This window comes from Musca domestica, unplaced genomic scaffold (genome assembly GCF_030504385.1).
Source record: "Musca domestica strain aabys unplaced genomic scaffold, Musca_domestica.polishedcontigs.V.1.1 29, whole genome shotgun sequence".
In the NCBI taxonomy this organism is placed as follows: domain Eukaryota; kingdom Metazoa; phylum Arthropoda; class Insecta; order Diptera; family Muscidae; genus Musca; species Musca domestica.
Window position 1 is genome coordinate 7688845 of NW_026712296.1, and position 23590 is coordinate 7712434.

Sequence of the window (23590 nt, forward strand, 5' to 3'; positions counted from 1 at the left end):
GTGCTGAGTGCTATGGGATAGCGTAGAGCGACCATCGGCTGTTATGGCGGCCCACACCATCACCATGGCCGGTGCTTGAGTTCTGGTAGCCAACCGAAAGTGTACATTTTTAGCTGACCTCTTTGGCAAGTAAACACGATCATTTTGTTTGTTTACAAAATGCTGGAAAACGAATGTTTTCTCATCGGAGAAAACCAAATTCGGCAGTTCACCACTTTCGGCCAAGCGAAGCAACTCTTCATCTCTTTTGACCCTATTTTCTTTCTGTTGCGGTGTAAGTTCTTGCACTTTTTGGAATTTCAATGGCTTTACCCCGAGCTCATGTCGAATGGAATATTGCGATATGTTCAGCTCACGAGCTATTTTTCGGCTACTGCGACTCGGGATTCGATCAAGTCGCTTTTTTACTTTTTGAACCATTTCTGCTGATGTTGCTGTTTTCTTCCGTTCACTTCCTTGACGTCGGGCTACGCTACCAGTATCACTGTAACGAGCGATGATATCAGACACAAAAGATTTATGCACATTTAAATGCTGGAGTGCTCCAACGATAGCCACTTGTGATTTTCCAGTCAAATTCACCCCTGAATTCCAAAACGAATAACATTTTTTCTGGAAAATTCTCACCAAAATCCTTTTGTACGCTTGTAAACAATATAATGAGCTGTCACTGGAATAATTTTAACAACTGTCGGACGAGTGGCTTAGAAATGACAGCAGTCTGAATTAGGTTGCCGTTTTTTTCTTCTCACCCTGTATATTCTTGATCAGCGTAAAATTCTAAGACGATTTAGCCCTATCCGTTCGTCAAAACGAATAAAGATAGGAAGCTTAAATTTTACACAGATCAGTCTTTTGTCTACAGACAGATCAAGTTCGAAGATGGGCTATACGATATCAGTCCACCATATCGTATAGCCCCATATAACGGTACCCCCGATATACGGTATTTTGATGATTGTAGCCAAAATGTTCAATGAAATTGTCTGAAAATCCACTAAAGAAGTTCCTTCTGGGTGCTTCACCCCCTGGAAGAATATTGTTTATATAGGGTCACGTTTTTGTATAGCCCCCATATAACACCCTATATTCGGTATTTTAATGATTTTAGCTACAGTTTTGAATTGTCTAAAAGTCCATGCTAGAAGTTCTTTCTAAGCACTTTTCGCCCTGGAAGAGAAATGTCTATATAGGTCCACGATATCGTATATATCCCACATACAACGGTGCCCCCGATATTCGATATTATGACAATTTTAGGGACATTATTCACAGTAGTTGTTTCAAATTTCGTATTTGAAGTTGCCCAGAAAATTGCCTATGCAGGTCCACGTCTTCGTATAACCCTCATATTACGGCTTTCATTTAGCCGGTATTTTCCGACGATTTTTTTACATTTTTCAAGCTCCTTCCAAATGTTGGAGGGTATTAAGTGCATTTTTACTTGTTATAATTACGTTTTCTGCACACTTAGAACACAAACTATTTGATTAAAAAAAGATTCGTGTAAAAAATTAGACTAAAATCGGGTAATATTTTCAGTTAATATATCGAACTTGGTTAAAATCGGTTTAGATATAGCTAAAGCTCTCATATATATGTTTCAACCAATTTGGTATTTAACAAGTTAAAAAGTATCAGTCGGTTCTGCCAACAGATGTATACCATCAGCCAAAGTTTGACTATTTTAATATATTTCGACTTCTGTTATGATTATTCAAATTTTTGACCCTCTATGGAGTAGGTACCGAAGGAATGGCCCAATGTTATCCATTTCGTATCGGACCTAAGTAAATATGATATAAAAATTGCGAAGTACCAGGTTTTAAACTATATTGGTGACTTCCGTCACTTTATGTGAGATTTGTGATAATTTTTAGAAAATGTTAAATATGCATGAGATTCAAGATATAGTCGACCGAAGTATTGCATTTTCATACTTCATCCCATTCAGATAAAAATTATTATTATGTGCAAAATGAAAAGAAAATCGAACATTTATATCCAATTTTATGCGAAATCATAAATTCCATATTCATCCCAGGTTTGTGGTTGAGAGCAATAATTAGGTATAGCAAATTGCAAAGAATGGCTGACTAGTTTCGCAAGTTATGACAGATAAAAGTATTGAAAATTATAACCCTTTGTGGGTGATGTACCAGAGGTGGTTCGCAGATATATATCACCTCCACAACAGATCTTGTGTAAGAAAAAATGTTTGTATGTGTGAAATTTGAAGAGAGTTGTATGCTTATTTCGCTTTCTTTGAGTGTTTTGTATTTCAAAATCTTGAAGCCTATGTGGGGGAGGTACTAGAAGAAATTATCCGATCACTACCAACATTATAACATGTCTTGCATTGATGGAAATATTGAGATGTCCCAAGTCTGATAGGAATCGGATGTTAATTTCGCGTTTTACGAGTTTCATGGATATTCAAAATGTTGACCCTTTATGGGGGGAAGTACCAGAATTAGTGGTCCGATGTATCCCACTCCACATGTAATACAGATAAATATATCGAAATGAAAAAATACAAGTAAATCGAATCTTTATATCCAATTTTATTCGAATTCATAAATTCCATATTCATCTCAGGTTTCTGGTTGAAAGCAATATTAGGTGTGTCTGGTTACCCTAAAATTTGTAACAATTGTTACAAATTGTTACTGGAAGTCGTCTGTTAACCCGAAAGTTCTGCAAAAGAGAGCGGTTGGAGAGAGAAATTTTGACAGTTCTTTCAGTGAGAGTTTGCAAATTCTTGCTGGACAAATTTCTTCTTGCAATCTCTTGCAACTATTCTTCTTCTCATTCATCGACATTCAATCAGATGTTTTCTATTGTTTATTTATTTATTTTTGTGATTTTAATTTGAAAATATTGTTTTGGAATTAGCAAGACTAATTGTTTTTGGAGAACAACTTAACAAAATGTGAAAAACATAAATATTAATATGTAATAATAAAAAATAAAAGACTATTTCCAACATTTTTAGACAAATGCCACTAGCAACAGGTTTAAAGGATTCCGCGGAACACAGCAAATCTATCTTCCTTTTATTGCTCATATTTTTATTTTATCGTCAATTTCCTTTTTATTTATAAAACTTAGGCAATTGGTGGTGGTTCCTTTCGTTTAATTATTTTAATGGGGGACAAATTGGTTTGTTTTGACAAATCAGCTGATTAGTTGCAAGCTTCTGCAGGAATACCGTCTGTTTACTTTTCGCATTTTCCTTGCAAAAGAGAATAAAACTACCTTACTCTCTCAGAAAGATGTTGCTGGACAATTCCTGCAGGGAAAGTAACCAGACACACCTATTTAGACATAGCAAGTTCTAAAGATAAAAGTATTGAAAATTGTGCTCCTTTGTGGTTGAGCCACCAGAAGGGTTTCGCAGATATATGTCATTTTCACAGCAGATCTTTTGTTAACAAAAATGTTTGTATGTGTAAAAATTTAAAAAAAATCGATTTCTTCTTATACCTCCCCCACATAGAGGTACCAGAAGAAATCGCCCGATCTCTACCATCTTTAAAATAGATCTTGTGTTGCGGGAAATATAGCGATGCACCAAGTCTGAATGAAATCGGATGTTCATGTCGCGTTTTATGATCTTTATGGATATAATCAATTTTGACCCTTTATAGGGGAGATACTAGAAGAGAAGACCGATATATACCATCTTCACACCAGACCTTGGGCTAATAAAAATATTGTGGTATGTCTAATTTGAGGAGAAATGGATGCTTTTCGGATTTTATGATCGTTTTGGTTATTCAAAACGTTCACCCTTTGTGGGAGAGGGGCAAGAAGGTGTATTCCGATCTCTACCATCACTATAACACATCTTATGTTGATGGAAATATTCAGATGTGGCAAGTCTAAATGGAATCGGTTGGTAATTTGGCGTTTTATGAGTTTAATTGATATTCAAAATTTCGGCCTTTTGTTGGGGGGTACTAGAAGGAGTGGACCGATATATTCCATCTTAACCCCAGATCTTGGGTTTATAATAATATTGGGATGTGTGACATTTTAAGACAATCGGACTCTTACATCACATTTTATAAGGGTTATACTTATTCAAAATTTTTACCCTTTGTGGGAGAGGCACTTGATGGTATTATACATTTTTGCACCTGACCTAGAACTGACGCAAATATTAGGATTTGCAAAGTTGGAGCAAAATCGGATTATTGCTTCTCTTTCTGTGCAGAAAATATTTTTGTTAGTTTTTTTTAAATTTCGACATTTTGTGGGGGATGGGTTGACAAAAATATTGGGATGTGTAAAATTTTAAGACAATCGGATTCTGGCATCACTTTTTATAAGAGTTGTTATTATTCAAAATTTTGACCGTTTGTGGATTGGACCGATATTGTCAATTTTCGCACCAGACCTAGCATTGCTGCAAATATTAGGATATGCAAAGTTGGAGTAAATTTGGATTATCCTTTCTCTTTCTGTGCAGTAAATTATTTTCTTTGAAAATATTGACAATTTGTGGGGGAGGTACCAGAAGGAATGAACCGATATTGTCCATACCATACCATACAATAATATTACGATGTACCTAGTTTGGATCAAATCGGATACTCTCTTCGAGAGTTATCGTGCGCAGCAGCCAGCCAGACAAACGGATTTGGTCCAAAGAGACCTAGGGTCTAAAACCATTATTTTGATGAGGCACGTTTTGGCCGCATCAAATGATATATACCCTCTGTAGCCATATGGCTGAGGGTATAAAAACATGTATTCTTTATTGGGTGTAGTGATCAGAGCGTATTTCAGAATGCTTGGTTATCAATTTTATTCACTATAGTTTCATGTAGTGCTCCTGGCAAACAGACATACATACACACATATTAATGAACTACTACCCTGCCGCACCACATGACATCATTGTAAGTGGGCCAAGAGAGATAAAAGTATTTCTCTAAAATTAATTTGTAATAAACATGATGAAATATAAAACTGAAATATGTATATAATAAAATCGGAAGTTGAAATAACACATCGTATACTTTCACTTTTGAACGTAATCCGCTCTTTATTTTTGCCCGACAACTGAGATAAAACTATGTTCACCTATGTTAACCAAATAGCAAACATTTACCAGATTACATTCTAATATCTAAGGCGATGAGGGCCGTCGAGGCAATGTATAAGAATGTGGCATACAAGAATTACAAATCAATGTAAGTTGATTTGATTCCAACTTAATACAAACACGCTAACCATTTACGAATTTGTTTGAGACTTCGCATGTTGTTCACCGACTAGACGAAGTACACACACTCATATATACGTACGACTTCGACTGCCACTGTAACCATCGAAATCTCATTGGAATTTCATGCAATTTCATTTCATCGATATATTCTTCGACATAGTAATGCAAAGGCTTTCTGTTCATTTTTAATGTATGAACACTTGAATTCATTGTACATTGGGCGATTTTTCGCCCAACTTTATTGGAAATGTGAACCCTGAGATAATAGCAACATATATGCGGAATTTAAAAAAAAAAAAAAAAAAAAAAAAAACAAGTTAAAAAGTATCAGCCGGGTTTGCCGACATATGTATACCCTCAGTCAATATTCGATTATTTAAATATATTTTGACTTCTATTATGATTATTCAAATTGTTGACCCTCTATGGAGTGGAATCTAATGGGCCAATGTTGTCCATTTGGTATCGGATCTATATAAATATGACATAAATATTGCGGCGTGCCAAATTTACACAATATTGGTTACTTCCTTAACTTTATATGAGACATGTGATTTTTAGAAAAAGCTAAAATGTGCGTCATCTACCAGATATAGTCGACCGAAGTTTCCATTTTCATACTTTATCTAATGCAGATAAAAATTTTGGACAAAATGCGCAAAATTACAAGAAAATCTAAAATTTTGATCTAATTTTATACGAAATCGTAAATTCCGATAAATTCCATATTCATATCAGATTTCTGGTTGATAGAAATATTTAGATATAGAAAGTTGTAAAGAATCGCTGAGTTATTTCGCAAGTTATGGGGGTGAGGTACCAGATGGGGTTCGTAGATATTTATCATCTTCCCAACAGATATTGTGTTAGTAAAAATGTGTGTATGTGTGTTATATGAAGAGAGTTGGATAGAGATAAAAAAACTGCAACAGAGTCAAACGCCATAATTTTTACTTTTTTTGTAAATTTTATTGCATCAAATTTTAGAATAAGTTTAGATTTGTTCAAATTGGTCATTTTTGGCACGAATTATGGCCTTCAAGCAGCCAATGAAGCCGTCATACGCTGCCCGAATGTTGCTCTGCGGTATTTTGGCCCATTCCAGGCGAAACGCTTGTTTTAGGTGATCGACACCTTTTATTTTTTAGTGCCAACCTTGCTTTGCAAAATACTCAAGACACAGTAGTCCAACGGATTGGTATCCGGAGATTTTGGCGGCCATTGTGCGCTGGCCTTAAAGCGAGGAACCTCATTTTGCAACCATTCTTGGGTGGCGCATGCTGAGTGCGATTGTGATGAGTCCTGTAGGAACATCCAAGGTCTGCGGCCAAAATGTTTCAGCGATAATATAATATTCTGATGCCACGGTCGATTAAAACGAGGGGAGAGCGACTATCGGCTGTTATGGCGGCCCACACCATCACCGTGGCTGGCGCTTGAGTTCTGGTGGCCAACCGAATGTGCACATTTTCAGCTGACCTCTTTGGTAAGTAATCACGATCGTTTTGTTTGTTTACAAACTGCTGACAACGAATGTCCAAATTCGGCAATTTACCACTTTCGGCCAAGCAGCATCTCTTTGACTCTTTTGACTCTATTTTCTTTTTGTTGCGGTGTAAGTTCTTGCAGTTTTTGGAATTTTAATGGCTTTACCCCGAGTTCATTTTTCAATATTTGGCGAAGGGAATACTGCGATATGTTCAGCTCACCAGCCTTCTTTCTGCCACTTTCCTTTTCGAACCATTTCTGCTAATGTTGCTGTTTTCTTCCGTCCACTTTCTTGACGTCAGGCTACGCTACCAGTATCTCGGTAACGAGGGATGAAGAGACACAAAAGATTTATTCACATTTAAATGCTGGAGTGCTCTAACGAAAGTCACTTGTGGTTTTCCAGCCAAATATAAAGAAATTACACTATCACGCTTGAATTCCACCACGAATAACTTTTTTCTGGAATATTCTCACCAAAATGCTTTTGGTGCTCAATATAATGAGCTGTCACTGGAATAATTTTAACAGCTGTCGGACGAGTGACATGGAAATGACAGCAGTCTGAAGTTGGTTGCAGTTTTTTCATCCCACCGTGTGTTTCGCTTTCTTTGAGCGTCTATTTTTCAAAATCTTGAAACCTATACGGGGGAGGTACCAGAGGAAAGTGTCCGATCTCTACCATTATAACAGATTTTGTGTTGATGGAAATCTTGAGATGTACCAAGTCTGAATGGAATCGTATGTTAATTTCGCATTTTTTGAGCTTCATGGATATTAAAAATGTTGAGCCCATGTGGGGGAGGTACCAAAAGGAGTGGACAGATATATCGCCTCATCACAGCAGATTTTGTGTTAATAGAAATAATGGCATTAGTGAAATATAAAAAAACCGAGTGCTTATTTCGGATGTTATAATCGTTCTGGTTATTCAAAACTTTGACCGTTTCTGGGGGAGTTACCAGAAGGAATGGTCGGATCTCTACCATCTTTATAGCACATCTTGTGTTTATGGAAATATTGAGATATGCTAAATCTGAAAGGAATCGGATGTTAATTTCGTGTTTTATGAGCTTCATTGATATTCGAAATTTTGATTTTTTGTAGGGGGAGGTACCAGAAGGAATGGACCAGACCTTGGGTTAATATAAATATTGGGATGTGTGTAATTTGAAGACAATCGGACTCTTACATCACATTTTATAAGAGTCATAATTATTCAAAATGTTAACCTTTTGTGGGCGAGGAACTCGATGGAGTGGACCATTTTCTCACCTAACCTAGAATTGATGCAAATATTAGGAGTTGCAAAGTTGGAGCAAAATCGAATTATCCTTTCTCTTTCTGTGCAGTGAAATATATATATATATATTTTTTTTAATTTCGAAATTTTGGGGGGGGGGGTACATTGCCCATATCCGAACTCAATCTAAGTTTGATAATAATATTACGATGTACCAAGTTTGGACCAAATCGAATGTTCCCTTCGAGAGTTATCGTTCACACCAGCCAGAAGGACGGACATTGCTAGATCGACTCCAAATGTCCTGAAACGGATTTGGTCAAAGGGACCTAGGGTCTAAAACCATTTTGACCATATCAAATGATATATACCCTCTCTAGACATATTGCTGAGGGTATAAAAATTGGGAAATTTAAGATGTTTCAAATAATAACGCAAATAAACGATATTAAATCATTTACATCTTCAATAATTTGTAATGTATTCCACTAAACTATCCCACTGTTTACCCTCATGTTCCGCACGTATGCGTAGCACTAATCAGATGTGGATAGGATATACTTTTACAGGGAAATATTCAAATGTGTGTTGATGCAGTTCCTTTTGCAAACATATTCTTCCTATATGTAGTTTCATTTGTAAGATACCATAGTGTATGCTACATACACGTAAATATAGATATTTAGGAATGTTGATAAGAAACGGAATCAAATTTAAAAACTATCAATGTAATCATAGGAAATGTGCAACACCAGATGACAAAAAATACCGCAAAAGATATTTGCAGAAAAAAGTGGAATAATCATGGCAAGGATGTGTTAGTGGCAGAGAATCCAAGGACACCAATGTAAATAAAGGGACTAAAGAGTTACAGAAAAAATAACACATGTGCTTCGAACATCTTACTCTTAAACATACACATGCCTATATTGCCTGCAAAAAGAAAAGCTGCATGCTGCAAAATTTGAAGAATTTTTCGCCGGGGCTAAAATAACATGCATTACTTTTTCTCTTTGTAAAAATAGGTCCAGGCGCTGGAATCCTAGTCACAATTTAAGAAAGGCCACCATTTCGAATAAATATAAAAATGACAAAAAGTAAATGTGAACATCCATGATACAAGAACGAGAGGTAGAGCAAAGCTACCACCAAAGACGCACTTGGTGCCTCTTAAGGGCTATTTAATAAGGTCACCCGGGAGGCGAATTTAGGCTTTAAGGTGAGAGTACATAAAAGGTTTTTTTAAGTGGCGTAAGTCATCGGCTGGCTTCTTCGTAAAGGAACAAAGGGGTTTTAGGTTGACTTATTTCGATTTTGGACCTAAGTTCCATTGTTACTTTCCGAAGAAACCTGTTAAAAAAGCGTATTATATATTCTCACCTTTTGTCTCCTCTTGCTGTCAAACATTTTATGCGTTAAATCCATCGTAAACTAGTAAACAGAATTGAGTTCGGTCGGGTCGAACATTACACACCCTCCAACATTAGCTAAAACTAATTAAAAAGTTTAAGTCAGTTTTGTCGACAGATGTATACCCTCAGCCAATGCTCGATTATTTAAGTACAGGGTGAGATGAAAAAACTACAACCAACTTCAGACTGCTGTCATTTCAAAGACACTAGTCCGACAGCTCATTACATTGTTTACAAGCGTACAAAAGTATTTTAGTGAGAATTTTACAGAAAAAAGTTATTCGTGATGGAACTCAAGCGTGATAGTGTGATTTTTTATATTTGGCTGGAAAACAACAAGTGGCTATCGTTAGAGCAATCCAGCATTTAAATGTGAATAAATCTTTTGTGTCTCGTACCATCGCTCATTACCGTGATACTGGTAGCGTAGCCCGACGTCAAGGAAATGGACGGAAGAAAACAGCAACATCGGTAGAAATGGTTCGAAAAGTAAAGTGGCCGAAAAATGGCTCGTGAGCTGAACATATCGAAAAATTCCATTCGACAAATATTGAAAAATGAGCTCGGGGTAAAGCCATTGAAACTCCAAAAAGTGCAAGAACTTACACCGCAACAGAAAGAAAATAGACTCAAAAGATCTAAAGACTGTCAAATTTGGTTTTCTCCGATGAGAATTCATTCGTTGTCCAGCAGTTTGTAAACAAACAAAATGATCATATTTACTTGCCAAAGAGGTCAGCCTTCGGTTGGCCACCAGAACTCAAGAGACGACTATGATGATGGTGTGGGCCGCCGTCTCTCTCTTTCGTATTAATCGTCCGTGGCATCAGAATAAATGCCGAATATTACCGTGAAAATATTCTGGAGGGTGTATTAAAGCCTTGGGCACGCAAACATTATGTCCGCAGGTCTTGGACATTCCAACAGGAATGTACCATCGCACACAGCACGCGCCACCCAAGAATGGTTACTAAATTAGGTTCCTCTCTTCATTTCCAGCCCACAATGGGCCCCAAAATCTCCGCATACTCATCCGTTAGATTATTGTGTCTGGAGTATTTTGGAAAGCAAGGTTGGCACTAAAAAATACCAAAGTGTCGATCACCTCAAGCAAGCGCTTCGCCAGGAATGGGCCAAAATACCGCAGAGCAACATTCGGGCAGAGTGTGATGGTTTCATTGGCCGTTTGAAGGCCATAATTCGTGCCAAAGATACCCAATTCGAAAAAATCTAAACTTATTCTAAAATTTGATGCTATTTCCGACATTCTTTGCTTTCATTCAATAAGATTAAAGAAAAGTAAAAATTATGGCGTTTGACTTTGTTGCAGTTTTTTTTATCTCACCCTGTATTTAATTATACCGGTGAATTGGTTACCTTCTAGGCACAACCACAATATAACGGTATCTGGATGGTAGCTCACCCTATAGAGTCAATCTTGATCTCAATCGGAATTTCCCAAAAATGTCAGTTAACAGGTTTGGCAAAAGCTCCACATAGATGTTATTATTTTGCAGTAACTTGATTTCAAACAGCAAAAGCTTGAAAACGTTTCCTGGCGATTCGTTCGCAAACGAATGAAATGTTTGTGCTTTTGAACTGTTTGGAGTACAAAGCGATTGAAAAAAAAAAAACATGTAAAAAAGCAGTAAATTCGGCCGGGCCGAACTTTGAAAATCCTCCACCTTTGGAACAAATTTAGAAATCCTCAAAAAAAAAATACAAACTAAAATCCATTAAATACCGAATATGGGGTGTTACCTTTTTTTGGGATAAGTTATTCTGCATAAGCATTTTTTGTCTTAGGCCATTACAATATACAAATACGAAACATGAAACAGTTCCGCAAAAGCTTCAAAATACCGAATATAGGTAGGTACCGATATTTAGGGGACTTACGAGTCCTGGACGGACATAGAAAATTTTTGTCAATGACTGTAATAACTATTTAGAACTTCAAATACGAAATTTGAAACAATTCTGGTGAATAATACCGCTGAAATCATCAAAATACCGAATATAGTGAGGTAACCATATATGGGGGTCATACGAAGACTTGGACCATCATAGGTAATTTTCGGTCATAGACTATAGTACCTATTAGGAACTTCAATTACAAAATTTAAAACAATTCCGGTTAATAATGTCGCTGAAATCATCACATTTCCGAATATGGGGAGGTACCGTTATATGGAGGCTATGCGAAAACCTGGACTTGCTCAGACTATTTTCTGACACAGACTGTAGTACCCATTACGAACTAAAATTACGATTTCGGTGAACAATGTTGCTAAAATCATCAAAATACCGAAAATAGATAGGTACAGTTATATGGGGGCTATAACTAAACGTGGACCTATATAGTCTATTTTCAATACCAAAAGTCCTGCAGACGAAACTCACATCTGAGTAAAATTTTCTCAACCTACTTCAGTTCGTTCGGAAGCTAGAGTGATTGCCATAGACGGACGGACGGTATATTTCGAGATATTACAAACGGAATGACAAACTTAATATAACCTCTATACAATGTTGAAGGGTATAAAAATAAAAAAATTGGTGATTTCGTGTGAGCAGTACGTTATTCGTTTGGTTTGTTTTCGTACGCTGATATTAACAAACATAAATTTTTCACTAGATGGCAACATCGAAATAGTTGCAAAAAAAGCTTTTTATTGAGAGAGCTAAAAAGGCTTTATTGAGAGATTTAAAAACCTCAAAATAACAAAAAAATTGTTCTAACTATTTCAGTCAGTATCAACAGTTGTCAGTATCTTCTCTACTTTAGAATCTTGTATTAAATTGAAATCATTCGGCAGAAACTTTGCTTCTAGTGAGATTTAATAAAATTTGAAGACAAAGGTGTTTGAGTTGATAGAAAACATTTTTTAAATACTATAAAAACTATTTAATTGTTTTAGCTTATCAAAAATTCCATTAAGATGAGTGCCCCAAAAGTGCCCTACGTGACCCATAATAATGGCAGCAAAATGCAAGCAATTGGATTGGGAACCTACACCGTAAGTAACAACTCGATGTAGGCACATCTGTACAAACTTAGGAAATCCAAACGACAAATCTTAGCATATATTAAGTGTAAGGTGCGCCGTTTGAAATGTACATTAGAATATATGGTTTGCGATTATCAACAAAGTTTACGATCGATTATCACTTGGCATTTTTACCAGCCCTAAGCCAAAAACAAATACAAGTGGCTAACTACAATTCCATAAACTACTCAATTAATGTGTGACATAGGAGGTATTCAACGATTATTTTGCATATTTATAATATACGCGATTTTTATCAGGAGTGTTTCTTGAGGGCTTGGTTCTTATCACGTAAAATATAATTCTTTCGTTTAATTGAAGATGTATGAATGTGAAGGTGTTTATGCACAAAATATCATCTGCTACGGGCATGATCATCTTTAATCCCAATAAATGTATTAGAGCCAAACTATCATCAAATTTTGTTCATACATACATATGTTTCTTTGCTTATTTAAAATACAATTACAACAGTGTCAACAATTCTGGATTATCAGACATGTTCTTAAAGTTGTGCTGTTATGTTTTAAAATCTTTTTGTTTCGTAAAAAACTTAAGTAGCAAGATCGAAATTGTGTTCAGGGGGTGCTAAAACAAAAATCACTGAAGATTTGATAAACACCTCTACAGGATGATATGACTGAAGATTTGATAAACTTGTTTGAGCCAAACATCTCTATGGGTGAGATTTGTTCGAATTGGTCACCATTCCCGGCGAAGCGCTTGCTTCGACACTTTGATGTTTTTTAGTGTCAACCTTGCTTTCCAAAATATTCCAGACACAATAGTCCAACGGATTGGTATCCGGAAATTTTGGTGGCCATTGCGCCGGAAATGAAGCGAGGAACCTCATTTTGTAACCATTATTGGTTGCCGCGTGCTGAGTGCGATGGTGCTGAGTCCTGTTGGAATGTCCAAGGTCTGCGGCCAAAATGTTTTCGTGCCCAAGGCTTTAATATACCCTCCAGAATATTTTCGCGATAATATTCGGCATCTGATGCCACGGTCGATTAATACGAGCAGAGCGACCATCGGCTGTTATGGCGGCCCACATCATCACCATGGCCGGTGGCCAACCGAAGGTGCACACGAGAAATTTTTCGGCTGTTGCGTCGCTGGTTTCGATCAAGTCGCTTCTTTACTTTTCGAACCATTCCTGCTGATGTTGCTGTTTCATTCCGTCCACTTCTTTGACGTCGGGCTCCGCTACGAGTATCACAGTAACGAGCGATGGTGCGAGACACAAAAGATTTATTCACACTTAAATGCTGCAGGGTCGTAACGATAGCCACTTGTGGTTTACAAGCCAAATATAAAGAAATCACTACTGCAGACTGCTACTCGTCCGACAGCTGTTATAATTATTCCAGTGACAGTTTATTATATTGTTTACAAGCGTACAAAGCATTTAGGTGAGAATTTTCCAGAATTCCATAACGAATAACTTTTTCTGGAAAATTCTCACCTAAATGCTTTGTACGCTTGTAAACAATATAATAAACTGTCACTGGAATAATTATAACAGCTGTCGGACGAGTAGCAGTCTGCAGTAGGTAGCAGTTTTTCATCTCACCCTGTATATATGCGATCTATGGCTATATCTTGGTCGTATTTCACAGAATTTGATACAATTTCTTCCAGGCTGAATCTGTTCGTAAGTGCCAAATTTCATTCAAATAAAGCTTGTATCAACCATTTGCTTACAACAAACTTGAAATTGTGTAAAGATATCCGATTTTAAACGATTATCACCAATCGGCCTTGGGCCGTGCAAATGATTTGTGCAAAATTTAATTTCGATCGGGCAATAAAGTATAAAAAGGCAAAGCTTGTATACATGGCGCAAGAAGCAAAGTTTTGCTGCGATGTGCAAGGAACCTATCGTTCCATTTATTTTTGCATTTTGTAATAATGTATTTGAATAAAATACATAAAATCTACGTATAGGAGAATATAATATAAATATTTTCACATTCCTTGTCACATTTATCCTAAAAAAGCAATTTGTAACAAGAATCACTTCTGCCGAATATTCAATGTAGTTTAGGCCATCCAAGACGAATTTTTAACTTTCAATTATTAAAATATCGTTTTTTCTATTTTCAACCACAACCGGATACTCTTATCCCTTTAAGTCATTGGGTGGTGATTGTGAACGTGCAGTACGGGATGCAATTGATGTCGGATATAGACATATCGATACCGCATATTTCTATGAAAATGAACATGAGGTTGGTAAAGCTGTAAGGGACAAAATTGCCGAGGGTGTCATAAAACGTGAGGATATTTTCATAACGTCCAAGGTAATTGCAAATGATGTCTCCAGTGGTACAGGCAAATTTCAATTGATTACTGTCTCCATCATTTACAGCTTTGGTGTCATTTCCATGAGCCTGACCGTGTAGAGTATGCGTGTCGCAAATCGTTGGCTAACTTTGGTTTGGATTATATAGATTTGTATTTAATGCATTGGCCCTATTCCTATGTGCATCGAGGCGATAATGTCATGATGCCAACGAATGCCAAGGGAGAGGTTGAATTGAGGTATGTGATCTAAAAATTGTTTTTTTTTTTTTTTTTTTTTGTTTTAATGGATGTCAATATAATATAAACTAATACATTTTTTCTTCCCTCCGTGTTATAAAATTAATTGTTTAAGTTATCTTTTCTATTTTCAAGTGATGTCGATTACCTAGATACCTGGAAGGCTATGGAGAAACTACAAGAAAAAGGTTTGGTCAAGAATATTGGTGTATCGAATTTTAATTCTGAACAATTAGCTCGCCTATTGTCAAATTGTAAAATCAAACCAATTCACAATCAAATTGAATGCCATCCTGGATTAAATCAAAAACCTTTGCTGGCTTTGTGTAAGAAACACGATATTGTTGTAACGGCTTATTGTCCTCTTGGAAGACCAGAACCAGCCAAGAAAATACCCGTATATTTATTCGACGACAAGGTTAAGGCAATTGGAGAGAAATATAACAAAAGTCCCGCCCAGGTGGTATTAAGATATTTGGTATGTTTTTCTATTTTCAATAGTCATTACGATGGAACTAATTGTGTATTTGTTTTTGTAGATTGAACTTGGTGCTGTACCCATACCAAAGTCGGTGAATAAAAATCGTATGATAGAAAATTTTAGTGTCTTCGATTTTAAACTTTCTCCAGAAGATCATAAGATAATGGATTCATATAATACCGGTGACCGTTTGATCCCCATGGAGCATGCTAAGAAAAGTATCCATTATCCATTCAATATTGAATATTGAAAAATTTCCAAAAATTATTTTATGTAAAATACTATACCAATTTTACATAAATAATAAAAAAAAGCTTTAGATATCTTTAGAAAGTAAATAAAAGACATAATATTATATCAGCTATATATATATTTTTTTAATAATTTGTACAAATTGCTGAGTTATAGCACGCACCTACTAAAAATGTTATGTCCTCGATTTTAAACATTCTTCAAAAGATCATAAGATAATGGATTCACCGTTTTATACCCATGGAGCATGCCATGGTAGAAATACCAGGTAGCAACATAGGCGAAAATTACAACAAAGCAACTTTTTTTGGAAACTTGATATGTCAAAGTTGTAGTCAGGGCGAATTGATTTGAAGTACAAAATTTGGGGCAAATTATTTTTCCAATCAAAATATTGAATTAAATATTTTCAAAATTGTTGTTTTTTCTATTACAAAAGCAAATATTCAAAACTTCCAACATCGATTGAAAGTAATGCTGAAGCCGCTGCATCTTGGTTTGATTATAGCACGTTCAATACAACATTTTTAAAAATCACAGAGACTGGAAATGGAGTGATTGTAGTCTCCAGCGCGCCAACGAAGGACATTTGCGATAATAGATGTCAATCGTTGTTATCTCTTCATCATCCTTACACAGCATGCAGTCTTGGTAACGTTGGCAACGTTGATTTCATATTCAACAGCGATAATGTTATTTATAAGAAAATATCCGGAAAATTATTTTTGATGCTTTAAAATTAGGTTTTGTGGTGGTTCTGGGGTGTACCCTTTTTTCTTTTGCTACATCGTCAGCTTTCTCGATGTAGTGACATGCTACCTAAAAGGTACTTTAGGGTATATTTACTCCTCAGGCTTACTTAAGATTTGGATCAAAGATTGCAGAAGATACAGGGGGCTGAGTCTACTGTGAGTCCAGGCATATTATTTGCTCAGCTATGAAATGTATAGCAGACAGGAAGTCTTTTAAGCATAGATAACATTAATACATTCGAACAATTTGAAATAAAAAAATTATCTCAATATTTAATCACACCCCAAAAATTGCCAATATTTTGTTCCCCAAACCAATCCAATATGCTTTGGAATCATTCACCTTTCACTGTTGAAGCCCTATAGTGTATAACATAGTTGAAAATCCATACAAATAAGATGATGAAATTCCATGTATCGGTTTATTTCCTATATGAAATTGATTCCCTGTTTCACTTATTTCAAATATCCACTAATTTTAGATCTCCATATTACCTATACCTACCATATGTTGAATACACTCTATAAAAACGTAAAATCTCGATTTTCTATCAATAGCATTGTTAAAGTTTGAAATCATGCAACAATTTTCTTATGTGTACATGAAGGCGAATTCAAATTACAACAATTTTTTGACATATCAAATTGATACCAGCTGGCCTGAAAGGGTTACCTTGTAATTCTACCATGGAGCATGCTAAGAAAAGTATACATTATCCATTCAATATTGAAAAATGTCTAAAACTATTATATGTAAAAAACTATACCAATTTAACATAAATATTAAAAAAGCTTATAATGTACTTTAAAAACTAAATAAAAACCATGAATTATCTCAGCTGATTTTTTTATTAATTTTTACAAATTACTGGGTTATATACTACATACTGGTTCAATAATCAATTGTTACTATGTTAGTAATATCCAGGTGGATACATCAGCATTATGTCAAAAATATTAAATAAGTAATTTAAATATTTTCTTTTTTCAAAATTTTAAATTTCAAAATTGTGTTATTAGTTTATTGAATCACTAGCTGTGTTGATGCGACTACCTCTATTATATAATGATAAATTACTTCAAATGCAGAGCGGAAAGAGGAATGCTTATTTGAAATATTACCTACATAAATCAATGTTTGTTTTTGTGCAACAATGGTCAAGTTATCTCTTTCTTTAGAAAACGGTTTAGAGAGGATAGACGGCCTCTCTAGCCGTCTATATATATCTTTGGTACGGCCAAAAAGTGCCTCATCGAAATAACGGTTTTACGCCCCAGGTATCTTTGGACCAAATTCGTTTCAGGACATTTCGAGTCGATCTAGCGATGTCCGTCCGTCTGCCTGCTGGAGTATCCGATTCGGTCCAAACTTGGTACATCGTAATATTATTATCAAACTTAGATCGAGTTCGGAGATGGTCGAAATTTTCAAAAAAGCATGTTACTGCACAGAAAGTGAAAGGTTAATCCGATTATGCTCCATCTTTGCACACACATTTTAAAATTTTCTAAAAATTATCACATATCTCATATAAAGTGGAGGAAGTAACCAATATTGTCCAAACCTGGCACGTCGCAATATTTAATATTGCAATATTGGCCTATTCCTTTGGAACCTACTCCATGGAGGGTGAACAATTTGAATAATCATAACAGAAGGCAAAATATATTTAAATGATCGAATATTGGCTGAGGGTATACATCACTCGGCAAAACCAACTGATACGTTTTAACTTGTTATTATTATTTTTTTTTATTAATTAATTAATTAATTAATTATTATTATTATTTTTTTTTTTTTTTTGAAATTTACTACTAAACATCTACTGAAAAATAATAAAATTTTTCTGAACAAATGAGGTTGTCTGGGTTCAAAGATCCATACTCTGGATCCAAAAAATATAATAACATATATTGTGGCATTTTGGAAAGGTTATAGTGTCGACTATAGTTTGGCATATATTTCGTTGACTTTTAATTTTTTCGACTTTTAATTTTGATACCACTCCCAAACCGTCTTTAATAGGTATTTTCGTTAGCTTTCCATATCGGTTTAGGAGTTCCGAATCTTACCCTTGCATTGGACCCGGACCTCTAGGTTAAATATCCGGGTATCTGGGTTCGTCCCAAAAAAATACTTTCCCAGAACCAGCCTACAAATACCTACCTCTAATTTTTATTAAATTTTAAGATGTTCCAACATTTTTTGATAACCCCAATTCTTAATTTCTTGCACATATATATATTTTAACAAATTGTTGATGCATCTACCTGTTCAATGCACTTTGTTTACGCAATTGTAAATAGAAAACAGCTGTTTAAAACAGAGTAGTTCCAATTTTAATTTGGACAATAAAACAAAGGGCTTGCGGCATGATTCAAAAGTTTGGAAGGATTAATCTACCCTTTATCAGATTGGGTTCTCCCAGCAACTACCATCCGACGAAACTATTTGAAAATTCTGGATATAAACAATTTAATTTGTTAAATAATAAACTAATTTTATGCTTAGAAGACATTTTTCTTAAAAATGCAATAACAACAAGACAATACAGCACCCCAACACACACAAAGAATAGTGGTAAGTGTTCAGCTCTCGCTCTCAGTAGAACTAATCAAATGCCAAATAAAGCTAGCAAAGCTTTTTGCAAACGAAATCTGTTGAATGTTCTTTAGTTATTTGTTGTCATTTATTTGAGTAGTCATTTGTGCACGGGCGATATTTGCAGAACTTCCTGAAACTTCTACAAAACCAACTGGAAATAGTTATCATCCTCTTTACGGCTGCTACACAATTAAAAGAACATTTTCTGATAACTGCAATAAGATGGCACCAACTTTGGCTCCTAAAGTAAAATTGAACAATGGTTACGAAATGCCTGTTCTTGGGTTGGGAACATATGAGGTGAGTTGCCTTTTCCAAAAGCATACAAATGTATGCATATACGCTTATAATAAAATGTATGTATGTCTATATATGAAAGAATATTTCATAAATCCAAATTATATATTCAACGTTGTAATGTCTTTATATCTTATCTTGACAAGATATTAGTGATGTGCCAGATTGAAATTTACTATATAATTATTCCTCCGAAATTAATCAATTATCAAACCGGCATTTTTTTTATCAAATCTGCAAGGCTGCCATATTGTCATTTTCATACAAGACTTGTAGAATCGGCCGGTGGGTACTTAAACCAAAAGTAAACATTTTGACCAATATAAAGTGTCAAATTGCTATAACTTACTATATAATGACAATCTCTATGGAGATAAATAAAAACCAATTTAATTCTTTATTCTGTTAATTCTAAATGGCCGGATAAACAGAAAGAAAGGAGCAATGCCTAATCTAAGGTTTTTCCATTGCAAAGATTTAGGTATACTACAATTTTTGTAAAAAAAATTAAACCAAAATGAGACGAATAACATATCATTGTGAAGATAAGCATCCACTGGTTTAATACGATGGTAATTAAGATTAACAGACTGATGTCTATGTTTTTATGCCCTACAACACTATGTGTTGGGGGTATTATCGAAATAATAGTTTCCGACATAGGAAACTATATATAGATATTTCTATCTCGCCGAGCTGAATCTCGATCTAGCTATGTATGTCCGTCCGTCTGTCCATGTTAATTTGTAATCACCCTATAGGTCGCAATTGTGGTCCGATCCTCACGAAATTGAAAATGGAGGTGGGATTAGAGTCAGAATATAATTCTATGGTTTTTGGAGATGAACGCACAATATTTAGGGGTGAAATGGAAAATTTTTATGATTTTGCAGTTGCTCTACAGACCTAAATTATGAACCAATCGACGCGGAAATTTACATAGAGTTAGAGTTCAGGGCTGAGCAGTTGCTAACCAATTTTGTGGTAATCGGACTATTTAGTGGGTAAAATAAACCATAACTTTTATGTCAAATAATACGAAAATTTCCACTAAACCGCGAATATTTTTGATCCCGGCCAGATCACAAATACAGTAAAAGGTCACTTCTGATCATTACAGTGATGCTAATAGATAAGATATCGGATATATAGCAAAATAGGTACAATATATTATATCAAAATATTGTGTTTGAAGATGTACATTTAGGGAAATGGACCAAAAAAATTTCCTGATTTTGCAGTCGCTATACAGGTGAAAATTACCGACCGATCGACATGGAATTTTGAATGAGAAGAAAGTTAAGTACTGGGAAGAAGTCTAGCATTTTGGATGGCCATTGGATTATATTTAACTGTAAAATGGACCACATCTAACGCGTGAAATTGTTTTGGATACCAAATAATATGACGGAGTGCGTAAATATTCTGGAAATACTCCAGGTCATAAAGCTAAGGGTAGGGCTCTGACATCATATCAAAAAAGAAATCTTCCAAAATAGATTTGGACATAAGGTGCATTTCAGCATATTGTAGTGTTGTAGGGTATGGTTGTGCGGGGCCGACCATGTCCCTTTGCTTACTTCTTTAATACTTCTAATTGGTAGCTGATTAGTGAGAACCGTAAAGGTGTAAGTACATAAGGAGTTTGAAGTCATGGCTAGGCATATTTTGTGAGGGTTCACAAAGGGATTACAGAGCCGCACTAAAATCCTGTCGTCGTTTTCCATTATAATTTGACATTAATATGCCTAGCCATGACTTCAAGCTTTTTATGTACTTGCACCCTAATATAAATAGTAAACCACCTTTCTTTATAATAAAAGCTAAAGAAGTCTAAATGTAAGGCCGCTGTGCGCGAAGCCCTAAATATCGGTTATCGTCACATTGATACAGCCTATTTATATCGTAATGAAGGCATTATCGGCCGAGTTCTAAAAGAAGAAATCGAACAAAATCGTGTTAGACGACATGAAATATTTTTGGTAACAAAATTATGGAATATTTACCATGAACCGTGTAAAGTAAAATACGCCTGTCGGAAACAAATGGACGCATTGAATGTGGATTACATCGATTTGTACCTAATGCATTCCCCCATTGGTTATAAGTATGTGGACGATGAAGCGTTAATGCCTCACGAGGACAGTAAATTGCAAACAAAGTAGGTTTAAAAACATTAAAATATTTTGAAGAATGTATAATACTGCTCTTTTATCATTTTAAGTGACATTGATTATATCGATACATATAAGGCCATGGAGGAACTAGTTGAGCTTGGTTGGGTACGTAGTTTAGGATTATCAAATTTTAATATACCACAAATGCAAAGAATATTGGATAATTGTACAATAAAACCAGTAACCAATCAAGTGGAATGTCATCCTGCACTAAATCAATCGAAACTAAGAGAATTTTGTTTAAAACATAATATACTTGTAACTGCCTATTCACCTTTAGCTAGACCAAAACTTGTAAGACCATTGCCTGCCTTTTACCAGTCCCAAGAATTGCAACAAATTGCCGAGAAATATCAAAAATCCAAAGCACAAATTGTCCTAAGATATTTGGTGAGATTGTCTGGTTGATTTGCAATAACATGTTTCATTTATAATCGTTTATTCTTATAGATTGACATAGGCACAGTGCCCATACCAAAATCAGCAAGACCTGAACGCTTACTGGAAAATATAAACGTTTTCGATTTTCAACTGGACAAAGATGAAATTAATATAATCAATGATTTCAATACAAATCTGCGTTTGTGGCGCAATGAAATGGCTAGTTTCCACAGTTATTGGCCATTTTCCGAAGACTGACTGAATTTAATTAGAATATGAATTTATTAAAATTTTCTAAGAATTAAAACCTTTGAAATTAAAAAATGTATTTTTTTTTTCTGAAATGCTGGTATGGTTTATGGTAACGGTTATTGCACTTTGCTGGGGCGTCAAACCATAGCACGGAAGGTTAGAATGGTGCCTCATGATGACTCTGATATATTTAAATATTTTAATTTAACGTATTGTACTTATTCCTTAAATGTTCTTTGCATTCTATCTGCAGTCCAAAAACAATGAAGGAGAAATTGCTGTCAAGCATGCCATAGACGTTGGATATCGCCATATTGATACGGCATATTTTTACCAAAATGAAGCTGAAATTGGGAAAGCTATTAAAGATAAAATTGCCGAGGGGGTTGTGAAAAGAGAAGATATCTTTCTGGTGACTAAAGTAAGTTTGCTTTAACATAAAAAATGTTTAATTAAACTAAACGGATTACGTTGCAGTTGTGGAACATTCACCACGAACCAGACCGTGTTGAAGGCGCTTGCCGTAAACAACTCGAATTACTTGGCTTGGACTATATTGATTTATATCTCATGCATTTGCCCGTGGGTTATAAATATGTCAACGAAGAAACTCTCTTGCCAAAGAACGATGATGGTGTCTTGCAACTATCGTAAGTTACATGAATAGCAAAAAAGCATATTATTTTGTTAATTTGTTGGTTTTTTAGGGATGTTGACTATTTGGACACATATAAAGCAATGGAAAAACTGGTAAAACTGGGATTGGTGCGCAGCATTGGTGTATCAAATTTTAATAGTGAACAGTTACAAAGGATTTTGGACAACTGTGAAATTAAACCCGTAACCAACCAAGTGGAATGTTCGCCAGCCTTGAATCAACGTAAATTAACACAATTCTGTAAGGAGCGTAATATTACCCTAACAGCATATTCACCACTTGGCCGGCCCAAACCTGATGAAAAGAAGCCTGAATTTTATTACTCGGAAAAAACCAAGGCTTTAGCTGACAAATATAAGAAAACACCAGCTCAAATTATTCTACGTTATTTGGTATGTTCTTTACATATACCGATCATCATCAATCTTTTACCACAATTCATGCACTTCTACTGTTACAGGTTGATATTGGAGTTATACCAATACCAAAGTCCTCCAATCCCAAACGCATCGAGGAGAATTTCAACATTTTCGATTTTCAATTATCTCCAGAGGATATTGCTGTAATGGATACATTTCACACTGGTGAACGTTTAGTGCCTTTCAACTTGATCAAAGGGCAAAACCACAAATACTGGCCATTCAGTATTGAATTTTAATACTTGCATAACTACTAATCTTCTTGAATCCATAGGAAGTATGTGTTAATATGTAAAATATAATAAAATGCCTGCAAATTACTCTTGTATTGTAATTTTGCCAT

General features: G+C 35.3%; 2 protein-coding genes across 5 annotated transcripts; both read left to right on the top strand.

Moving 5' to 3' along the window:
* Window positions 1-12100: 12100 nt before the first annotated feature.
* On the top strand, window positions 12101-17296 carry LOC101901824 (1,5-anhydro-D-fructose reductase). Of its 2 annotated transcripts, none has more exons than XM_005190780.4 (7): window positions 12101-12241; window positions 12301-12399; window positions 14565-14732; window positions 14801-14973; window positions 15109-15451; window positions 15513-15961; window positions 17161-17296. In XM_005190780.4, the coding sequence occupies exons 2-6, from the start codon at window positions 12322-12324 to the stop codon at window positions 15702-15704; spliced, it is 954 nt and encodes a 317-aa protein (XP_005190837.1). In that variant the 5' UTR covers window positions 12101-12241; window positions 12301-12321; the 3' UTR covers window positions 15705-15961; window positions 17161-17296. The 2 variants fall into 2 exon arrangements, with proteins under 2 accessions (XP_005190837.1, XP_058980405.1); XM_059124422.1 differs by having other exon boundaries at window positions 12129-12241; window positions 12322-12399.
* A 1523-nt stretch (window positions 17297-18819) lies between these two features.
* Window positions 18820-23567, top strand: LOC101901657 (1,5-anhydro-D-fructose reductase). Of its 3 annotated transcripts, none has more exons than XM_011297246.3 (6): window positions 18820-19039; window positions 19161-19363; window positions 22424-22591; window positions 22648-22820; window positions 22878-23220; window positions 23289-23567. In XM_011297246.3, the coding sequence occupies exons 1-6, from the start codon at window positions 18832-18834 to the stop codon at window positions 23484-23486; spliced, it is 1293 nt and encodes a 430-aa protein (XP_011295548.1). In that variant the 5' UTR covers window positions 18820-18831; the 3' UTR covers window positions 23487-23567. The 3 variants fall into 3 exon arrangements, with proteins under 3 accessions (XP_011295548.1, XP_005190836.1, XP_019894930.1); XM_005190779.4 differs by having other exon boundaries at window positions 19188-19363; XM_020039371.2 differs by lacking the exons at window positions 22424-22591; window positions 22648-22820; window positions 22878-23220; window positions 23289-23567 and adding exons at window positions 21184-21521; window positions 21585-21927; window positions 21988-22242.
* The last annotated feature ends 23 nt before the right edge of the window (window positions 23568-23590 follow it).

Bases quoted from the DNA above. Each gene is read 5' to 3' on its own strand.
- LOC101901657 (XM_011297246.3), top strand. From the start codon at position 18,832: ATGATTCAAAAGTTTGGAAGGATTAATCTACCCTTTATCAGATTGGGT. The intron at 22,592-22,647 runs GTAAGTTTGCTT...ATTACGTTGCAG, and splicing joins ATATCTTTCTGGTGACTAAA to TTGTGGAACATTCACCACGA. The intron at 23,221-23,288 runs GTATGTTCTTTA...CTACTGTTACAG, and splicing joins AAATTATTCTACGTTATTTG to GTTGATATTGGAGTTATACC.
- LOC101901824 (XM_005190780.4), top strand. From the start codon at position 12,322: ATGAGTGCCCCAAAAGTGCCCTACGTGACCCATAATAATGGCAGCAAA. The intron at 12,400-14,564 runs GTAAGTAACAAC...TATCCCTTTAAG, and splicing joins TTGGATTGGGAACCTACACC to TCATTGGGTGGTGATTGTGA. The intron at 15,452-15,512 runs GTATGTTTTTCT...TTGTTTTTGTAG, and splicing joins AGGTGGTATTAAGATATTTG to ATTGAACTTGGTGCTGTACC.